The 21,694-nt window shown below is 44.1% G+C and overlaps 2 protein-coding genes across 2 annotated transcripts in view; one reads left to right on the forward strand and one right to left on the reverse strand.

Annotated features, from left to right (window-relative positions):
* The first annotated feature begins 298 nt into the window (after nucleotides 1-298).
* TMEM252 (transmembrane protein 252) lies at nucleotides 299-6,404 on the forward strand. The gene is made up of 2 exons (XM_066257154.1): nucleotides 299-647; nucleotides 4,774-6,404. Exons 1-2 carry the CDS (start codon nucleotides 370-372, stop codon nucleotides 5,111-5,113), a joined length of 618 nt encoding a protein of 205 aa, XP_066113251.1. The 5' UTR covers nucleotides 299-369; the 3' UTR covers nucleotides 5,114-6,404.
* Nucleotides 6,405-9,921: 3,517 nt separating this feature from the next.
* The window catches only part of PGM5 (phosphoglucomutase 5), a 176,265-nt gene continuing 164,492 nt past the window's right edge, over nucleotides 9,922-21,694 (reverse strand). The window contains exon 11 of the mRNA XM_066257150.1: nucleotides 9,922-11,403. Coding sequence (XP_066113247.1) covers nucleotides 11,314-11,403 — 90 coding nt within the window. The 3' untranslated portion in view covers nucleotides 9,922-11,313. The remainder of the gene's footprint in view (nucleotides 11,404-21,694) is intronic.

The following is a 21,694-nucleotide window of genomic DNA, read 5'->3' on the forward strand; positions in this document are numbered from 1 at the left end:
GAATGAGTGGGAAATTACCCACTGACGGGAATAAAACACCAGCGCCCTTTAAATCAAAGGCTGGGAGACCACCCCTCAAATAACTTGGCCAGCTGAGGGTCCTATCTAGCTGAGTAGAACAAGACAGCTGTGACAGGCCACTCCTTTCTGTAGTATACAATGCTGTCTTTTTAGGTTAATCCTTCAACAAAATTATAGTTACTTTCTATGGTTAATGAATACCTTTTAAGTGCCCGCTTCATTTAATTGTCCAAAGGCCAATTGGTCCCAGCGTGTATAAAGCTATGAGCTGGCTAATGAGAGCATTCTCTCTGAGTAAGGGAAGCAGGGGAGTGGCTGGGCCAGGGAGCTGGGTTCCAGAGAGCAGGGATGCAGACAAGAACTGGTGTTGTGCTCTGCGCCCTGGCCCTCCTGACAGGCTTCCTGGTAATCTGCCTGGGGGCCTTCTTCATCTCCTCAGGCTCTGTATTCAACTGTCCGGGGAGCCTGATCCTGGCCTATTGGCTTCTCCCTCTGGGGTTTGTGATCCTCCTGAGTGGAATTTTCTGGAGCACCTACTGCCAGGCGAGTGTGAACAAAGGGATGTTCAGCCCTATGCTCAGACAACACCCTGCTCGTGGGGCCGTGACCCCGGCCATGGTGGACAGGTATGTGCTGAGAAGCGGAGGACTAATGAGGGCTGAGACGGGGCTGAGTTCTGGAAAAGCAGAATGACTTCTAATCCTGCAGTGGAGCGATTTCCATGACTCCTGGGGCTGCATGTCTAGAACTGAAGCTCTATCACTAGGGCATCTCTCTGGGCTTAGTTATTAGGAATAATGGTGCTGCCTCTGGGAGAAACCATGCAGTAAAGGAAATTTATCTCAGAGACTCCACCCTGTCCCCCCAAACACATTGAAAACCCTCCTAAGCCAATTTGAGAGGCTCAATGTGAAGGCTTTTTTCTTGTATCATGGGAGCCATCCTTAGGGGCTGGAGGTGGTTAGTTATACCGCATAACCTGGCTGCCAAGTGATAAGGAGAGCAAGTCCAGAACCGAAGTCTGCTGCACAGCAAGTGACAAGCAGGCAAAGAGTCAGTCCTACCTTCTCTCTGTGAACTTGGTGAAGTCCCAGTTTAGCAGCCTTTCAGGTGTTCTGATCATACTTTGCATGAAAAATTAATTTGAGGCAAAGCAATAATATTTCAGAGGTAAGATTCAGTTAACCCTGCCACACTGTGCCCATTAGCATGGCTATTACAAAAAACACACAAACAGAAAACAAGCATTAGCAAGGATGTGGACAAATGGAAAACCTAGTACACTGCTGATGGGAATGCAAAATGGTGCAGCCACTGTGGAAAATAATATGGAGGTTCCTCAAAACATTAACAGTCCTGACCAGTTAGCTCATTCGATTAGAGCAGGGGTCCCCAAACTACACCCGGCCCACGGGCCACATGCGGGCCCCCTAAGGCCATTTATCCGGCCCCCGCTGCACTTCCGGAAGAGGCACCTCTTTCATTGGTGGTCAGTGAAAGGAGCACATTGACCATCTCATTAGCCAAAAGCAGGCCTATAGTTCCCATTGAAATACTGGTCAGTTTCTTGATTTAAATTTACTTGTTTTTTATTTTAAATATTGTATTTGTTCCCGTTTTGTTTTTTTACTTTAAAATAAGATATGTGCAGTGTGCATAGAGATTTGTTCATAGTTTTTTTTTATAGTCCGGCCCTCCAACGGTCTGAGGGACAGTGAACTGGCCCCCTGTGTAAAAAGTTTGGGGACCCCTGGATTAAAGCATCATCCCAAAACACCAGGTTGTGGATTAGATCCCTGGTCAGGGAACATACAGAAAGGATGAATGAGTACACAGCTAAGTGGAATAACAAATGAATGCTTTTCTCTCTCTCTCTCTCTCTCTCTCTCTCTTTCCCCTTCCTCTCTGTCTCTCTAAAATCAATCAATAAAAGAAATTTAAGAAACATTAAACATAGAATTTCTATCTGATCCAGAAATTCCACTTCTGGGCATACACACAAAACAACTGAAAGCAGGGACGTGAACAGATATTTGTACAACAATATTTATAGCAGCATTTTTCACATTAGCCAAAAGGCAGAAACAACCGCTAGTCCACCAGTGAATGAAAGGACAAACAAAATGTAGTATATACGTACAGCAGAATATTTTTCAGCCTTCAGAATTAAAGAAATTTTGATGCATGCTACCACACGGATGAACCTTAATGACACTATGCTAAGGGAAGTAAACCAGACACAAAAGACAAATACATACGATTCCACTTATATGAGGTACCTAGTGTAGTCAAATTCACAGACAGAACATGGTACAGTGGTTCTTAGGGGCAGGAGGCAGGAAGATGAGGAGTAATTGTTTAAGAGGCACAGGTTTCAGTTTGGGAGATGAATAGTGGCAATGGTTATATAACAATGTGAATGTACATACCATATTTTTCGCTCCATAAGATGCTCCTGATCATAAGACATACTATGGTTTTTAAGTTTTATTTATTTATTTATTTATTTATTTATTTATTTATTTTAGAGAGGAGAGGGAGAGACAGAGAGAGAGAGGAGAGACAGAGAGAGAGAAGGGGGGAGGAGCTGGAAGCATCAACTCCCATATGTGCCTTGACCAGGCAAGCCCAGGGTTTCGAACTGGCGACCTCAGCATTTCCAGGTCGACGCTTTATCCACTGCGCCACCACAGGTCAGGCAACATACCTATGGTTTTAAGGAGGAAAACAAGAAAAAAAAAATTCTGAACCTAATGGTGTGTTAAAATATTTAATAAAATACCGTATTTTTTGCTCTATAAGACACATGGGCATTTTCCCCTCCACTTTTGGGAGGAAAATGTGTGTCTTATGGAGCAAAAAATATGGTACTTAGTGTCACTGAACTGCACGCTTGGCTAATATGGAAAATATTATGATATATATATTTCATCACATTAAAATTTTTCAGCTAACCTTATGGTTAGTATCAGACAACCAAAAACCTCCTATTTCTTGGTTGGACACAGGACCATTCCGGGATAAAACATCAGGCATCATTTTTAAGGTACAGGCTGCAAGACCTCATCAATCCTTCTACCCTCGCCATCTAAAATATTTTGGCTACTCCATGTTGTTTGAATATAAGCAATTTTACCCATGACTTGGTTTTTTACATTATTGTGCTTATTAATGATGCTAATTATAATAACCAAAATCCACTCCCAATGTTTATTATACTTACTAGCAAGGTCTCTGGATTTGGTAAAAGTTAAGATAACTGAAATAATCGTAGAAGATGCTTCTACAGTGCTGGTTTTATTTTGTATAAATGTTAGAGAATTGCCTCCAGACTTTGAATTCCTGATAAGAGTAACTGATTACCTTTGGGGTGTAGCTTAAATCTGCTGACACATACATAACACTACAATATCTGTGCAGAAATGTTTTAAAGTATATTATGGACATCAGGGTGCCTCCACTTACTGACTATTCCTCCTGCAGCTAATAGACGCCCAACCCATTTAAAATGGCTAGGAAGTCAGTCAATGGAAAGCTACATTTCTCCGAAGCATTTGCATGCAAAATGGGTGGCCAGGTTGAGGTATGACAGCAAGTGGGTCTGCAACAGTAGAATTCAGGGCCCTGGGAATGTGGACTGTTCTGGGAGGGATTAGGAGAGGTGAGTCACATTTGAGGGGCAGGTGGCAGTCATCCTGGAACCTCTCGAATTACTCTGGGGACAGCTCACCTTTCTGTCTTCAGTGTCTTCACACGTGTGCCCCAGGACAGAGCCTTGGCTGTTCTGAGTGAAGGCTGAGGTTTGTGCTGTACAGTAGACAGCAGCCTCAGCCATTTGGCTTTGGGCCTGGTCACATTTGGAAAGGAGCTGTGGCTACAAATGGCAGTTCCTGTTCTGTTGTGGTTACACACCACAAACACTCCCTGTAGACACTGGAAGAATTTGCTCTATAAATACACATCTCAACCAAGCTCACCCTCTCTCTTCCTCACCTCCATGCCACCCCCAACCCCATTCATAATGGAGAAGTTGGAAGGATTTAGCAATTAGCAACACTGGGCAAGATTACTAATGAGTACATCAGCTCTGGCATGAATGGCTCTCTTAGCCATTGGCCTGATGGCGTGGAAAAAGCTGCATCTGAAATCCACACAAAGTTTTCAATTGAAATAGCATGGCAAACAATTATGGGGTTTTTGTTTGTTGTTTGTTTGTCTTAACTAGCTGTCGAGATTTGAAAGCTTGGTGGGAAAGAGAGAAGCAGCTACGGTAGTTCAGGGAACTGCAGGGAGATGGCTTCCATTCATTATTTTGCTGGCTGAGAGGATCAGAGACAGTGAGTGCAACTGAGTAGAAGATGATATATGTGAATGGGGACAAGGATGTGAATGGACTAAATAATTGGGTAGAGATGTACCACAGTCAAGGTCCCCGTGTCCCCTACGCTGCTAAGGACCTCATACTGAAAGTCCCTGCTTCTAAGAGTAAGAGAGAGAGAACTGCTCGGAATAACCCACTCGGGAACGTGTGACTAGAGACCCACACCTATGTCTGATAAAGCGGGCTCTGCTAGAAGAGTGACACAGTTTTAAAAAAACTGGTGTTGCCAGGGAAGAAATATATCTGTTTCAAAATCAATGTTTCTTAACAGTTTAACTTTGCCCAGCATGATTAGAGAAAGGCAGACATATGCCTCTTTGGCACAAACCACTTGAATAACACATGTATGTGTGTGGCATTTTGTCCCCCAGGCCAGATTTTTACCCTCCTGCTTATGAAGAAAGTCTTGATGCTGAAAAGCAAACCTGCCCTGCAGAGGGAGAGGCCTCGGATATCCCTCCACCTCTGTACACAGAGATGGACCTTGAATTTGAGGAGGAAAATGATGCTCACCGAGAAGTACCACCCTCCTACGACGAGTCTGTGGCGGACAGGGCGGTGGCAGCCACACCATCACAGGATGCCCAGGGGCTGAACCAGGAGCGCTGGAGTGGGGGAAGCTCTCCAGCGCGCAAGCCGCCCCCTCATGGGATACAGCTGCTAAAAATAAAAGCGGGCAAGGGATCGTGGGAGGAAAAGCCATGCCAGTGACCCTGCACAAGAGCTCCCTGAGGGGATCCGGAGTCTCTAAGAAATCTTGTCGGCTCTGGTATATTTTGTTCTACTACAAGAGGACAGGTCAAATGGCAGGCTGCTGGGAACACATGCAGCTGATGCTTTAGAGCTTGGACAAGAATCTTCATCTCTCTGGGCTCAGTTTCCTCCTCTACTGAGTGGAGAATTTATGCTGGAATCAATAACAGTTATGGAGTGCTTTTTATATAGCAAGCTCTGTGCTATGAACTTTCTATGCTTTGGATGTAGGCCTCATCATAACCTTCAGAGATGGGTGCAACGGTTATTTGCATTTTACAGATGCAAAAACCTAGGCTTGGAGAAGTTAAGAAGCGTTTCTAATAACACAGTTATTTCTAGGAGGATGAAGGAGGGTACATAGGAAGGCAGGGGAGGACATGTTTACTTCCAACTTTTGTGCTAGGTTAACCCAGCCTTCCTTCCTTCCTTACAGGGAGCAGTTTGGATTTCTCTCCCCTTTTGGAAAGTGGGCCCTTAACAAAAAGGGGAGCCCCAAGGTTGTTGCAATAACTCAAAGCCCTTGGCGAGGCAGCAGAGATTGCTTTAGGGTTCCTCTGCTAGGTTCTCTTTGAAAATGTAAGTAGGCCTCCAGGTTTTCACTCAGGAGTTTGGCCCTTACCTCTTGCTATAGTTTCCTTTCATCTGATCAGTGTAGTGCCGATGAAAGATGTTTCCTAATGGTAGCAAGCAGCCACTGGTGAACGGGCACAGGTGGGGCTTTGAGCAGTGATGGGAAGGATGAAGATTGCTCAGGAGGAAGAAGGTTTCTGAGATGGGATGCGGTCCCCTTGGCCTCCTCTTCCCTGTTCTCGCTGAGTGCACAGATTAAGACAGTGCATCCTGACGAGTACACAGGAAGCCACATAAAAGAAATTCCTGGTTCCTTTACACAGAGCATGAATTTGGCCATCTGTGATCTGAATTCTTGACCTCAGAGCGTCATTGGATATGCAAGTCACTCATCGTTGTCCAACAGGATTGTGATCATTTATTAGCAATGCAATTTATTACTACTCTCCTATCGCCTCTTTCCACCCACTACTGAGACAGTTATCCTGAGACTTTCCCTGGGGTCTGAGTACATTGACTGACCTGAACAAGCTTTACTGCAGGGCTTTCCTCCAGAGTTCACATAGGTCACAGATGGCTTTTCCAACTACTGGTAGTCATACGAAACAAACGTGAATTTTGGTTTATATAAGAAAATTGTTTTAGTCTTTTTACTGCAATAAATTTTATACTTAAACTTTCCGTTTTTGCCATTGTTTTGTATCAGAAAAAAATCAATAGAATAACACAAGTCAAAGTTTCATTCTCTATGTGGAACTAATATAGCATCCAAATGAGTAAATCTTTTTGCAAAACCAAACACTACTTAATGAAAACTCTTGATTTAGAAAAATAGTCAGGAGCTTTTTAAAAAGAGATACTATGCCTGACCTGTGGTGGTGCAGTGGATAAAGTCTCGACCTGGAACACTGAGGTCACCAGTTCAAAACCCTGGGTTTGCCGGGTCAAGGCACATACAGGAAGCAACTACTATGAGTTGATGCTTCTTGCTTCTCCCCCCCGCCCAACTCCTCTCTCTAAAAAAATCAAGAAATAAAATCTAAAAAATAAATAAAAAATAAATATTACTAAGAGGTATTTATTGCATTAAAAAAATACATGCTCTGGAGCAAGCATCAAGAACATGGGTATTACCCCAAAACAAATCCTACCTTTGAAAGGCCTGGCAATTAAAATGCACTGGGCAGGTCAGAGAAGAGTGTCCTGTGTGGTTAACAAGAATTCACTGGCCACCCCTGGGGGAATTTACCCAGGGGAAATAGACATTGTATCCCCACTTCCACTTAAGTTTATGATAAAATGAATGGTGATGGATTGGGAACCATGGTTCTGTGAATGACAGGGAGGACATTTAGACTGTGAGACAGTGGACAAGAGGCAAACCTCCAAGCTGAGTGTCTTTGCTTGTCCCCTCCTCTCAGATGTGAATGATAGGCTCATGTGTCAATGAGGAAGGGAACTATTCAGAGACGATGGCTCGCCAATATTTCAATCTTATAACTCCACCTGAATAACAAGTTTAAGCACCCTCCCTTGACCCCCCCCCCAGAAGATGAGCATGTTAAGGTCAGTTATAGAATAGTTTACGCTGCATCTTTTGCATATCTGAGATGTAGTGTGGGTATTTTTAACCCCTCCACTCAAAAACTCAGCAGTACTTTTACAGACAGTCCTATTCATCCTTTAGGAATCTGCTTAAACACATAGTGTTTGATGAGGTATCTCCCCAGCTCACTTCACCTATATGGCAGGGCCCATGCTAGGTGTTAAAAGACATGTAAATATAATACAGACATGGGTTTATAATGCATATCTTCACTGTATTCTATAATGTTCCACAATAACTTAGGCTCATTCACATACCAAGTGGGCTGTCAACTGCATGAGCCATTTTCACTGATAAGGCCTCCAGCTGGTATGAGTCAAGCAGGCATTCTGCTAAGCTCTGACGCCTCAGATAATCTCTTGCTGTTTGTAACTGTTGAAGGGCCAAAGACTGATTTACTGGCAGTTACATCATTTCCAAAGGCGCGCGATTTCTCAGACCCTTCTCCACCTAGAAATAGAAGTGTCCTCAAGGCAGGTGTCTGGGGTATCAGTGGCCACATAGTTCGAGAATACCCAGTACGTGACCAAGCAACAAAATGGAGTCATCTGTTAGTTTACTACCAGTTCCCCCAGGTGGTTTTCAACTTCCCCAGACTGGCCACGGTGGATGGATATCGCTGCCAGATTCAGTCCCCATGCCTCACACTGACCCACAGCTGGCCAATGATCAGTCACCACCCCATTAGCCCCGTCATTGCCTGTACTGCCTGCAGAGAACACTGGCTCAGTGCAGAAAGCTGTCGGCCCACTGTGCAACCATGGGGCTAGTCGTCAATCCGAGGTTTTCTGTGCAGAAAGTGGTCGTGTCATATCCAAGCCCGCCAGCCCGCATTGTCATGCAACACTGTTTGTGCACTTTGGATCAGTAAGGTTTGATAAATGACCTCAATGATTGCCTACCCATTTTCATAGCTGATAAACTCAAGAATCATGGATAAGGCAAAACAACTTTTGTTCTAGGAGACTGACTGACACATGGCAGGATAGTTAGCATCCTTGGTCCCTCCTGTTAAAGGCCTCCCTGGCGCATGTATACACATTTCCAAACACCTGCTGTGTGGGTAGTGACACTGGCCTGGTTGGGAACCACAGTGTTATATATATTGTTGCTGTCATGGTTCTGGAGACACATGGTATTGTGAGTGAACCCCTCCATGTTAGCCGGCTACAAGAGTGGCCCAGACATCGTCTCTTCTATGATTGTCTCCTGTGGTCCCCACAAATTTATTGGGCTTCTCCAGTCATTTACTCTTAAGAACTGGTGGCTGGAGCTCCATCTTTAAGAACATAATGAACATTATGTGCAGAAGAGTGACTTCCGGTCTGTTACCTCCTTAAGGATGAGGCAAGAGGGCATGTATGCAAGCTCAGCACGAGAAGCCTGGGTTTTACATAAAGCAGACATAATACCTTGGCAATGTGAATGGGAGCAGGCTCCAGAGAGAGGCTGTGTCCTAGAGCCACTGCGGGGCCTTCCCCTTAGCAACCCAGCTGGGGAAAAGCTCTGTAAAAATAGGTGGCTGTGCAGCTGCTGGTTTCCATAGCTGGGCCCAGGCATTTGCTCTGCCTGATATTTATAACGCTGTGTCTGCCTCAACCCCACTCATCCAAGCCACCTCTCACTAGACCCAACGTAAGCCTCTTCTCCAGCCTTCCTGCCTTTCAACTCCTAGTCTTTGTTCCTGCTACAGTTACACCTGGTGAAACTATATAAATAGTTACAAGTCCCAGGAAACTCCACTCTTTGGGAAACTCTGCTCCTTGGGAAACTCCTCAAGTGCCCCGGGGTCCTGCCATCTCTGAGTCAATCTCTCTATGTATTTCCACAATTGCTTGTGTTTCTACTATAACATTTGTATCTACTCAATTCTTTGTATATTTTTGTCAAAGCCTCCTGGTCCCTAATTACAAACTCATAAGAGCAGAAATAATGTTTTGTATATCTCCATGCTGCACCAAAATCAGGATTCTGCATAGAGTTGTTCAACCAGTGTTTGCTGAATGGATGAATATATATATATATGGGCTGCTGGCCATACATGACTCCATACAGAAATAAAGAAGCAGAATTTTAAAATGAGGATTCATTTACACTGTGCATTGAAAATAAAGATGATTAAAAGTTTAGCAACTTGAGGAAAAATAAATATTTACTTACCTAGAGCCAAGCCTAAGAATGCATCAAATTGTGCTGACCAATACAGAAGCAAATAGTGAATGAAAGGCCACCGTAGACCTCCACTTCACTGATTAGAACCAAGGCTGGATGGCAAGTTGTAGTCCATTGCTGATAAATTTCATAACTAGTTCTTGGGACTCTTAGCTCAAAGCCACCCTCCTATTATCCAAAGTGAAAATACTTACAATGAAAAACTAAACACCATTTCAGTTTCTGCTGGCTCCCAAAGGCAGTTTTGAACAATTTGCCTTTTCTGTTCCATTTATTTAAGAAATTCCCACGGTCAGGATAATGAAAACCAGCCCCTGCTAGTGTTCTGAAAGGCAGACTCACCAGAGTAGTGACCACTACTGGAGTTTCCCAAATGGCACGACACACAAATAAGCGAAATTCCACAATCTCTGCATAAGGTTGAAGTAAGGAATTTTCTTTTTATTGAATACTAAATGTCCTAGCAAATTTCTGACAGAAGCATAGATAGAAAATGAAAAAACACCTTGTTGGGAATGTTTCCCTGCTTGCACTAATCTTGACTACAGCAATCCCAAATTGCTTAACAGTCAAAGCACACCACGCCATCTGTGCAAATGATGCAAGTGAGAGTGCCGTTCCCAAGGAAGCAAAACATGTGCAAGCGGGTCCCCTGCCCCGAGGGTCCTGGCTGAGTCAGATGAGGCTGCTAGAGCTGCAGGGAAAGTCAGTGTGGCTCTCGGCTTCTGGCCGGGGCCCCAGCTCTGCCCTCCCTCTCATCAGGCCCCTCGCGGTGCCACCAGTAAGCTTCTAGTGCAGCGTTCACTTCATTTCCTACTCTGAGAGCATTTCATCGTCTCTTTAATAGCCATCATAAGTGAGAGCTGAAGTGTGTCCAAACAAGTGCACTAAAACAAGCCCTTATTGGGAGACACGCTAGCAGAGAGAAAGTGAGAGAGATAGCAGACTTGGTGACATTTCGTCTTCCCAGAGGGAAGCAGTATACACCCAGATATCACCCTAGGTGATGTAATCAAGGAAGGGCCCCCAGAATGTTAAGCATTCATTTGCAAAGTCCTGTCAAGAAACTGTTTCCCACCTGCATAAGGAAGGGCTGGATTTGAGGGAATGCAGACAGCTTCATGTCTAAAATAATATTTACAAGATAAGAAAGAAAAACACCCTTTGATATGTTTTGTGCTAGTGTGCCACTGTGATGTGCAGAACGCTTTTAGAAGATGTGAGAGAAGGTGACACGGAGACTTTGGAGACAGGAAGGTGGGAAAGCAGGCCATCAGGTAGTTGGTGGGCACCCAGAGGGCTCCTAAAAGTTCTACAAATTCCCCACTGGAAACCCTGACATTGGATTAAGAGTGAAATCCTCCTCCCTGCTGAAGAGTCTTCTCAGGTCTGCCCTGGGGCACGTGTGGTGTAGGTTCAGCTCAAGTCCTGGACTGGACTTTCCCCCAGCAGATTTCAGAACCTTTTCTCACCTGGCATCAAGGAGGCCCCGATCTCATGGCTAACAGTCTCCTAGCCCACTCATTCTTTCCCAAAAGGGGTGGTTCCTTTGTGTGATAAAAAACAGGTAACAGATAACACTGCAGCTTGAAAAGATCACTGAAGACCCTAGAGCATTTGAAGGAACTGACCAAAACGCAAACAAAACAGAAATTTGTTTCTTTTCCCACCTACTCCCTTCCATCCCCCACCAGAAAATCCCCCCCCCCCAAAGTCATAAGAGGCACAAAGTGGTAGCAGGAAGGCATGGGTGAAGCGTCTCCTGCCAAGAGTTCTCTTCTAGCCCCGGAGAGTGGTCTTTCGTTCCTCAGGTGATGACAGTGGGGCCCCTCCGGCCGGTTCTCTCATGAATCTGGGATATTTTCAGCGCGATGGCTATGAGAGGGCTCAGCACTGCCTGGAAAAGGAGAAAGAAAGTCTGTGAACAACTCAAGTCAGTCACAGGAGGGTCACTGTGATAGGGTTTGATCTCAAACATCTGGATTCAATTCTAACTTGCAACTTACGGGCAGAGCTATCCTGGACGGGATACCTGCTCTCTGGGCTTTGGTTCCTTGTTTCATGAAAGGAGATTGGAGTGCACTGGGTGAGGAAAATAGAGGGAGAAGATAATCTCCAAAGTTTTCTGCAACTCCCAGAAACATTGATCTAAGATAGGAGATTGCACAGCCCAACTTCCGGAGCACTGGAGCATTTCATGAACAGAGCTCTGTGAATTAGGGTCCAGAAATGGGACCCTCCCCCCAACTCCCAAGCAGAGAACATGGGTTCTCCATGTGGGACTCACCAGGCTCTCCCTGGAGGAAGAGAGAGAAGCTGCTGATGTCAGGGGAGCAGGACAGGGGACATTACTGTGAATGTCAGCCTTCTCACAGAAGCCACAGACTTGGAGAAAATGTTTTCAAAACACAGATCTGATTTAAAAAAAAACTGGTATCCAAATATTTTTTTAAAAACTCTTAATCCTCAACAAACAACCCAATTAAACAATGGACATAAGCTCTAGACAGACGCCTCGCCACAGGGGATACACAGATGGCAGGTGTTGGTCAAATAAGTTTGTAAATATGGTGTATGTTTGCTTGCTTATAGTTTGCACTGGGTGTGGGGGACAGGCTATAAGTTGGCAAGGTCCTTATAGCCTAAGGCTTACTTTTAAGACTAAGCCTTTCCCACCCTTTTAATACTAAGAGTTTTTCAACACTAAGCTTTTCTCCACACCCTTGACTGTTGCATGATGTGGGATGGTGCACTCTTATGAGGAATCCCATTTATGCCTCAGATAAGGGCTTTGTATCAGAGACTTCCTTATTTGTATATTGGCTTAAAGGCTTTAATTTCTACACTATAAAATAAGGCAGACCAGGGGCTCTCTCTCTCTCTCTCTCTCTCTCTCTCTCTCTCTCTCAGATCCTGCCATCAGCATTGCAGAGAAGAGACCAGTTTGTGCAGAGAGGAGGAGATGGGGAACAGAGGTGAATAAGGCTGGTGAGATAGAAGCCTTTCATTCTAGGAAACTCAGATGAGTCAGTGGCTTTGGGAGCCCTGGATGGAAATGGAAGTGTTTTCCCACTGTGTGTATTTACTCCCACTGGGTGCAAGTTGGATTAAAAGTAATGGCCCACCAGTCCTTGGCTCCCTTGTTTCATTACCGTCTGTCCGAATCAAATGCGAACCTGCACAGGCCAGGTGGCTGTGATGGTGGCTGTGGCTACTGGCTTTACAGCGGGGGATGCAAGATGGCGGCAGAGTCAGTTGAAAGTACACTTACCTCCTCCCAGGACCAAATGCAATGACAACTAAATTATAGACCAATTGACATGAATACCAAATGAAGACTAGCTGAACAGAAGTCTTATGACCAAGGATTATAGAATAAGTCACATCCAGAGTGGTAGGAAGAATGGAGACATGAAAAGAGATGGCCCCACACCCATGTGTGGTGGTCAAAAAGTTCCCACTGAGGAGTAAGAGGTTTCAATTTCATTCCAGGCTCCCTAGACTGGAGCACCAGAGCTGGGAAGAAGTGCCTATATAACATCTGGTTGTAAAAATCACTGGGCAATCCAATTGTCAGGAAGACACAGGGATGTGTGTGTTGGGGGGGGGGGAGGAAGAGGTTCACGTGGAAAACCAAGTGCCCTCTTAAAGGACCAGCACAGAAAATCTCATTTGTGGGACTGTGGGGCCAGGAACCGCCATCGTGGCCATTCACATGCAGGTTCCCACTGGATTCAGACAGTCGGTAAAGAAACAATGAAGCCAAAACTGGTGGGCCATCATCTTTAATCCTAGCTTGTACCCGGTGGGCAAATAAAAACACACACTGAGCTCCAAAACCCACTCATTCAGTGCTCACAAAGCTACTGACTTATCCGAGTTTCCTAGAATCAAAGGTTTCTCATCAGACTTATTCACCTCTGTTCCCCATCTCCTTCTCTCTTCACAAACTCCGCACAAATTGGCTTCTCCCTCAGCACTCCACCATCTTGGCTGATTCTCCTGGCCTCCTCCACGTGGCCTTTCTCTGATCTCCTCTCTTCCACGTGGCCTTTCTCTGCTCTCTCTTCTAATACTAATCTCAGGAACAGAGAGAGAGCAAGCTCCCGGTCTGCCCCTGTTTTATAGTGTAGAAATCAAAACATTTATCCAATATACCATGGTAGTCAACCTGGTCCCTACCACCCACTAGTGGGTGTTCCAGTTTTCATGGTGGGCGGTAGCAGAGCAACCAAAGTATAAATAAAAAGATAGATTTAACTCTAGTAAGTTGTTTTATAAAGATTTATTCTGCCAAACTTAGCGAAAATCCGACATAAAGTACTTGGTAAGTAATTACTATTATATGCTTTAACTTGCTGTAACTGCTTCATAAATTTTATAAAGTAAAGTTACTTCCCTACTTTATAAATCACCATTACTGTGGAACCAGTGGACGGTTAGAAAATTTTACTATTAACAGAGATACAAAAGTGGGCAGTAGGTATAAAAAGGTTGACTACCCCTGCAATATACAAACAAGGAAGTCTCTAATACAAAGTCACTTATCTGAGGCATAATGGGATTCCTCATGAGAGTACACCACCCCACATCATGCAATCAGTCAAGGGTGTGGGGCAAAGCTCAGTCTTAAAACTAAGCCTCAGGCTATAACGGCCTGTACCCCACACCCTATGCAAACTATAAGTGAGCAAACATATATCATATTTAAAAACTTATTTGACCAACACTTACACTTTGTGAAATTAGTCTGTTTTTTTTTTAAGCCATAATTTTTGTTTATAAATGCTTAGCCAAGGATTCAAAAGTAAGTCATGAAAGTCTAAATCATGATCATCTTTAATGGGCATGATGGGAGTTGGCTGAAAGAGGTATACAAGCGGTTTCTGAGGTGCTACTTCCTCACCTATTATCTTGAACAGGGTTTCTTATTCCAGGATTAGGGAATCAAACTTAAAATCAGCAAAGAGCAGACGGTAGAGCTAAAACAGCCACATTCCCCCCCTGAACTGCCTGGATCCTGTGTTCCCCATGGGAAAACAATGTGACCAAGGTAGGGAGCCCATGCCATTCCTTTACTTCCTACTGCTGCTTCAGGGCATGGCGTCATCCAAAAGCATTTTTCTGGAGGTCACAGGCCATCTTTAGATTCACCATCAAAAGTATTCACTTGCCAAGATACACCAATTGACAAGCAATGCAAATGATTTACTATCTGCCTAAGGACACTCCCTTAAAGAAACCTGACTCTCCACCAGTTCATAAGTTAGTATATCTTTCTGCTGAAAAGCATGGCAACTTGGTTGTGTTCTGCATCTGGGCTGGACAAAGAGCATGCTGGGAAAGCCAGGTTATGCTGGCCATAGTCTGTCAAGCCCATTCATTCAGCTAGAGCAGTTATAGCCAGTGACCCTCTGTACTTGTGTTGACCACGCAAACTCATTCATGCTCCCTTTTTAGGCTGAGCAAACAGGATCCAGCAAGACTCTGACGTGTGGACTTGAACAGTGTCAGGTTAACCAGTAGCTGGCTAGGCACGTGCTTTGGCACAGCAAAGTAGATGCACCAAAATATTGTAAATAGCATTGTAAAGGGGGAAAAATGACATTTTATAAGATTTTCTTACATTTATTCTTAAAATGTAAAATACATTTGTTTTTATTCCGAATTTCATGTTGGGAAATGGGGAGGTAAAATACAATTTCTTCAAAGTTTCAGGTTTCTAAACTTTCACCCAAAGTTGTCCCAATGCCAGGATCAAGGCACAACTTTTAGCTCTTCTGCTTCTTAAGGTCCCTAGGTTCCTGGGAAAATTGGCACTGCCAAGATAGTCTTCCAAGATTTGGCAGGGTCTTCCAAGGGTCTCTTTTTTATATTTCTAAAAAGGGCAATTTGAGATAGGCTCTTTCTGTGGGACTGATATGAATAGTGTATAGTGTCCGTTGCTGTCATCAAGGCACATGCTTCCTCACAAGCCCTGAATGTCCACAGTGTGCATGAACTGGGTGAATCGCTGCCCAAGCCAGCACACACTTAGTACTTTTGAAAAGAGTTCTGATCATAGTAGAGGCCAAAGGAAAGTTCCATTGTCATCAAAACGCAAAGCAGCCCTAGACTGTGAGAGTCAGAGCCTGTGAAACACCTGCCAAATTCCCAGCCCAAGGGAGTTTTCCACACTCCATCAGATGATTATCCCAGGAGTGGTTCTCAGTGCTAGGGAAAACACTCCCTCCGTAGTAAGAGAGCCTGAGTCCAAGTTTCAATATCTAAGTGAGGGAAAGAAGGACTTTTTGCCCTGGTTTATTTTTCCAGGAGGTAATTTACTTAAATGAATAGGCATATAGAAAACCTATACATCTGCTTCTTTCCTGACTTGAGTTTACCAAGTCACAGCTATACTAAATCCTTCTTATGCCACTAGAGGGAACTCTAACCCACTTCACCAGGACTTATTTATTTAAAAAAAAAAAAAAGCACAGAATCAAAATTTTAAAGCCAAAGAATACCTTGTAATGTTATCTTGCTCCATCCTTTCCACCCTTGCCCATATTTAAAAATCATCTGAATCTATGTAATCACAGAGACGCCTAGAAAAGCACAAACCAGCCATCTTAACTGGGCAGACACCCTCACAGTTGAAGTAGTTCTAATGGTCAATCTGAGTCCCTTTCAGTTCAGCTTGAGTTTATTTATTGAAATGACATATTCATTAGATATGGAGAACAGCTGGTCATTTTTCTCTGCCTCATATTAGTCTTTAAATTCCTGAAGACCTCCAGGCAATGCCTCCCTTCCATGCAAAACGAGACAGCTATTAACTTGGCCGTAGGGTTTCATCCAATTCTAACAACCAACGTGTTTCTTTTCTAAATTCTCTCTACATCTTTCCATTTTCCCTGATATTTCCAAATTACAGCAAAAAAAAAATCAAACTCTGAGAAGTAAAATAAAATGAGTATTTCCTCTTGTTTGTCCTTGCATATATATATCCCTGTGCAGGTTTTTTTTTTTAATAACATGTTTTTGACATGTATTTATCTAGTATGATTCCAAAACCAGGATATGTGTGTATACATATTTACATATACACATATATATACATATATAATTTTTCATCTTGTCATGAAAATTGAATGTCTGAGTGTTCATTTGTATGCCACTCTGAGTGCCATTCTGTTTCTAACTCTTTCACATCGCATATATTGTTTCTATTTCTAATTTTATTCTCCAAATCACTTCATATCTCCTATTAACCATAAAACATAACCAATGTGTGTTTAGAACACACATAATCATTTTTAATCATTTTTAAAAGGCTATTCATTACTAATTCAAATTAAGGGAGAGAAACTTGTTTTCAAAACACAATCCTCCACATTAGTTAAATGTGGTACGTAATGCCGGTGGCCCAGGCCAGGCAGGTTCACAACTGCGGAGCCAGAAAGCTGTGGGCCATTCCTGTTTATTAGTCTCACGACGGCAGACAAGCAAACAGGCAGGGAAAATGGTTTCTCACAGCAGCAGGTGAATGAAAAACTGCCCCTCACAGTGCAGGTAGGCAATTCGCAATCTGCCCTGAGGGCAAGCAGCCTTATGTAGCCTTACACAGGCTACGCACACATGGTTCTGCCACATGCTCATGCACTAATTATGCAAAGTGCAGGTAAACAAGCCTAATAATACAGCTGTTTCCCGCACATGGTATAATAAAAATATATTTTTAATCTTTGTTGCTGGTTCCTGGCACAGAGCTCCCCAAATCCTTTCAATTTCCTGACTGATAGGAGTGTCTTTTGTTATTCATAGTAAGACCCTTTCCACCATACCTGAGTTTATGCTCATGAGGTGACTCTTGGTGGGCCCTTACTGTAGAGAATCACCCATCTAATATTGGACCCTCTATAACCTGGATTAAGGAACTTTAGTTAAAAAGCCCTGAGGTGTGAATGGCGATAAATAGGTTTCTTGGATGCTAACACCAAGAAGCTGTGTGAATGAGTGACCTTTGGGCAGACACAAAGGAATGCATGTGAATGGGCTTTAGGAAAATTAGTTTAGAGGTTTAAAGATTGCCCCTCCCTTTGTGTTTGTTAATCCCCTTACCACCTGATCTCCCTTCCTTATACTATAATCCTGTTACCTTTCTGCTTTTGATCAATAAAAGCTCTGGGAGCAGGGGACTCAGGAGGTTTGTCTCTCTTGACTGCCTCTCCCTCTTCTCTTGACAATAGTTTGTGGCTTGAGCGAGTTTTTCTACACTGGTAGTTCCCAGCGGGCTGGAAGACTACACCCTACAGTGACACCTTTGAGATGAGGGCTGAAGCCAGAGGAACCGACTGGGTGTAGGGGGTTGGAACTTTCTGTCCCATCCAATCTCCCAGGAATGAAGAGGGCTGGAGAGAGGGTTCAATCACCAATAGCCAATGATTTAATTAATCCCTGAAATCTCCATAAGAATTCCTTAACAACAGGGTTCAGAGAGCTTCTGAGTTGATGAGTAGATGAAGGTGCTGGGACAGGGCTGTGTCAGCAGAGGACATGGAAATTCTAAACACCTTTCCCCATATCTTTCTCTGGGCATCTCTTCCACTGGGCTCTTCCTGAGCTGTATCTTCAATAATAAACCAGCAATAATAAGCAAAGAATGGTCTGACCAGGTGGTAGTGCAGTGGATAGAGGACCCAGGTTCAAAACCCTGAGGTCGCCAGCTTAAGCGCGGGCTCATTTGATCAGAGCACGGCTCACCAGCTTGAGCCCAAGGTTGCGGGCTTGAGCAAGGGGTCACTTGGTTTGCTGCAATTCCCTGGTCAAGGCACATATGAGAAAGCAATCAATGAACAACTAAGGTGCTTCAATGAAGAACTGATGCTTCTCATCTCTCTCCCTTCCAGTCTTGTCTGTCTTTATTTGTCCCTCTCTCTGTCTCTGTCAAAAAAAAATAAAAATAAGCAAAGACTATTCCTGGGCTCTGTGAGTTGTTCTGGCCAATGATTAAGTCTGGGAAGGGGGAATCATGAAAACCCCTGAATTTTTAGTTGGCTGGGAAGAAATGTGGGTAACCTTGGCATACCGTCTACAGCGGGGTCTGAAGTGAGAGCAGTCTTATAGAACTGAGCCCTTTTAATTTGTGGGGGTGTGAGCTAACTGGGGGTAGTTATTATCAGAACTGAACTGAATTTTGGGGCACCCAGTTGGTGTCTAAGAATCAGAGAATTGGTTGCAGTGAGTAAAAACGTCTCTCAGTAAGACCACTGAGCTGAGGTTCCAGCTGCAGCCTTGAACTCAAGCACAGATAAGATATTCTCTCCCCTGTGGACCTCAAGCATTAGCATGGACAACCTGGGTTTTGTTATTAGACTGAGTTTAAATCTAAAATCCAAAAATTACCTGCTCCCTGGATCTGAATGGCTCCCTGACTCAGTTTCCTCACCTGCAATAGCAGGATGTTAATTCTACTCTGGGGCCACTGGAATGATTCATAAGATAATGGATGTATCTAAACTGCCTGGAGGGGAACCTATAAAATGGCAACTGATTTTCTTCAAACCCTCAATCATAAAGGAAGATCTGACGGTAGCACCAAGGTTCATACTGAGTCAGAATATTTCAGTTTCTTGGGTGACACAATCAGTCTGAGATATTCCAGAGTAAGTAGCACTGAATATTTCACCATTTGGCAAAACTGTATTGGCTATTTACATGTTTGTATGGACAATAATACAATAATTAATAAATAATAACACAAGAATAAACTCTTGTGTTTTGTCTATTCACAACTGTAAACCTACTTTTGCCCAACCCGTATACCAGGTGGCATTCTGTGCCTGGGGGATACAGTGAGGAAAACCAGGCTAAGTCCCTGCCCCCTGGTGCTTTCAGTCCGCTGGAAGGAGAGGACAATCAAATCAATAAACAAACAAGTCAATATACATATGAGATGGGGATACATGCTGTGGAGACAAGTTAAGCTGGGTCAGGGAGATAAGCAGTCCCTGGGTGTGAGGACTGTTTTATATGGGGAAGGGAGGGAGAAAGCCATGCAGATAGAGGCTACAGCATTCTAGGCAGAGGAAGCAGCCATTGTAGGTGTCATGAGGTAGACGCAGGGGTCCCCAAACTATGGCCGCGGGCTGCATGCGGCCCTCTGAAGCCATTTATCCGGCCCCTGCCGCACTTTCGGAAGGGGCACCTCTTTCATTGGTGGTCAGTGAGAGGAGCATAGTTCCCACTGAAATACTGGTCAGTTTGTTCATTTAAATTTACTTGTTCTTTATTTTAAATATTGTATTTGTTCCCGTTTTGTTTTTTTTTACTTTAAAATAAGATATGTGCAGTGTGCATAGGGATTTGTTCATAGTTTTTTTATAGTCCGGCCCTCCAACGATCTGAGGGACAGTGAACTGGCCCCCTGTGTAAAAAGTTTGGGAACCCCTGAAGAATGTGCTTGGCATATTCACAGAACAATGGCTGGAGTGAAGGGGGAGATAGAACAAGAGGTAGGAGACGAAGTCAGGGGTAGATTTCCAGTAAGGCTTTTGAGGCCATGGTCAGGGTTTGGGCTCTTCTCTGAGTGTAATGAGGAGCCACTGGATGATGTGAGCAGAGCAATGAGGTGATCTAATATGTCTTTAAAAATGTCGCTCTGGTTGCTGTGCTGAGACTAGATGTGGGCAAGCAATGCACAAGCATGGAGGAAAAGGAGACCGGTTATGAGACCATGGCAATAATCTAAAGAAGAAAACAAAGGCTTGGCCCTGCATAGAAATAGTGGAGGTGGTGAGAGGCGGGGGGGGGGGGGGGGGGGGGGGTCAGACCCTGCTTGTGTTTTGAAGCTCACGTTGGTAGGATTTGCTACTGAATATGGGGTATGAGAGAAGGAGAAAAAGGAGTCATAGTTGGATCCTAGGTTTTTGGTCAGACCAACTAAAAGAATGGAGCTTCCATTTACTGAGATAAAGGAGAACTGAAAGAAGCAGAGTGTTTGGGGTAGGGGGAGGGTGGGGTGAGGATACTGGGAGGCTGGCAGGAGTTCAGTTTTGCATATGTCCAGTTAAAGATGCCTCAAAGACATTCAAGTGGAGTCCAATGGGCAACTGGAGATGTGAGTCTAGAGGACAGCATTTTGTGTTTGTAAGGGTACAAAAGCAGGTGTTGCCCTCTCTACAATTTGAAAGAATGCAAGATCCTGCTATTCAAAGTATGGCTCCTAGACCAGCAACACAATACCACCGGAGCACTTGTTAGAAATGCAGACTCTCTGGCTTCCTCAGACTTGAGTCAGAATCTTCATTTTAACAAGATCCCAAGGTGGTTAATATATACATATTAAAGTTTAGAGGCACTTCTCTAATTAGAATCACCTGGGAAGCTCTTTAAAAACATACGCTCCATCCCAGAACAATGAAAGTACAATGCCTGGGAGTGGGGCTCAGGCCTGTGTATTTTTACCAAGCCACGCACATCATCCTGATGTGCAGTCTGGGTTAAAACCACTGATCTAACTCTTCACTCCTGGCATGTTCCCTCTGTTCTACTAGGATGATATTGCTGGTGCCCCTGGAAATCCCTCTTTAAAGAGATGGACAGATCTAAGATAGCACAAAGGTGTGTAACTAGAGCAGGGGTCCCCAAACTTTTTACACAGGGGGCCAGTTCACTGTCCCTCAGACTGTTGGAGGGCCAGACTATAAAAAAATATGAACAAATCCCTGTGCACATTGCACATATCTTATTTTAAAGTAAAAAAACAAAACGGGAACAAATACAATATTTAAAATAAAGAACGAGTAAATTTAAATCAACAAACTGACCAGTATTTCAATGGGAACTATGCTCCTCTCACTGACCACCAATGAAAGAGGTGCCCCTTCTGGAAGTGCGGTGGGGGCTGGATAAACGGCCTCAGGGGGCTGCATGCGGCCCGCGGGCCGTAGTTTGGGGACCCCTGAACTAGAGTAACCATATGTCCTGGTTTATTGGGGATGGTCTCTGTAATGCCAGTGGCCGAGGTCAAGCAGGTCCACACTGGATTTGAGCAGAAGGCAGAGGAACTGCGGGGTCAGAAAGCATTGGGTCATTCCCGTTTAATAGAGTCTCACAATAGTGGATGAGCAAAACAGGCAGGGAAACCTCTTCTCACGGTAGCAGGCAAATGAACAGCAAAATGGCCCCTCTCAGTGGTGAGCAGG

Source organism: Saccopteryx bilineata, chromosome 2 (assembly GCF_036850765.1).
Source record: "Saccopteryx bilineata isolate mSacBil1 chromosome 2, mSacBil1_pri_phased_curated, whole genome shotgun sequence".
NCBI classification, from domain to species: Eukaryota; Metazoa; Chordata; class Mammalia; order Chiroptera; family Emballonuridae; genus Saccopteryx; species Saccopteryx bilineata.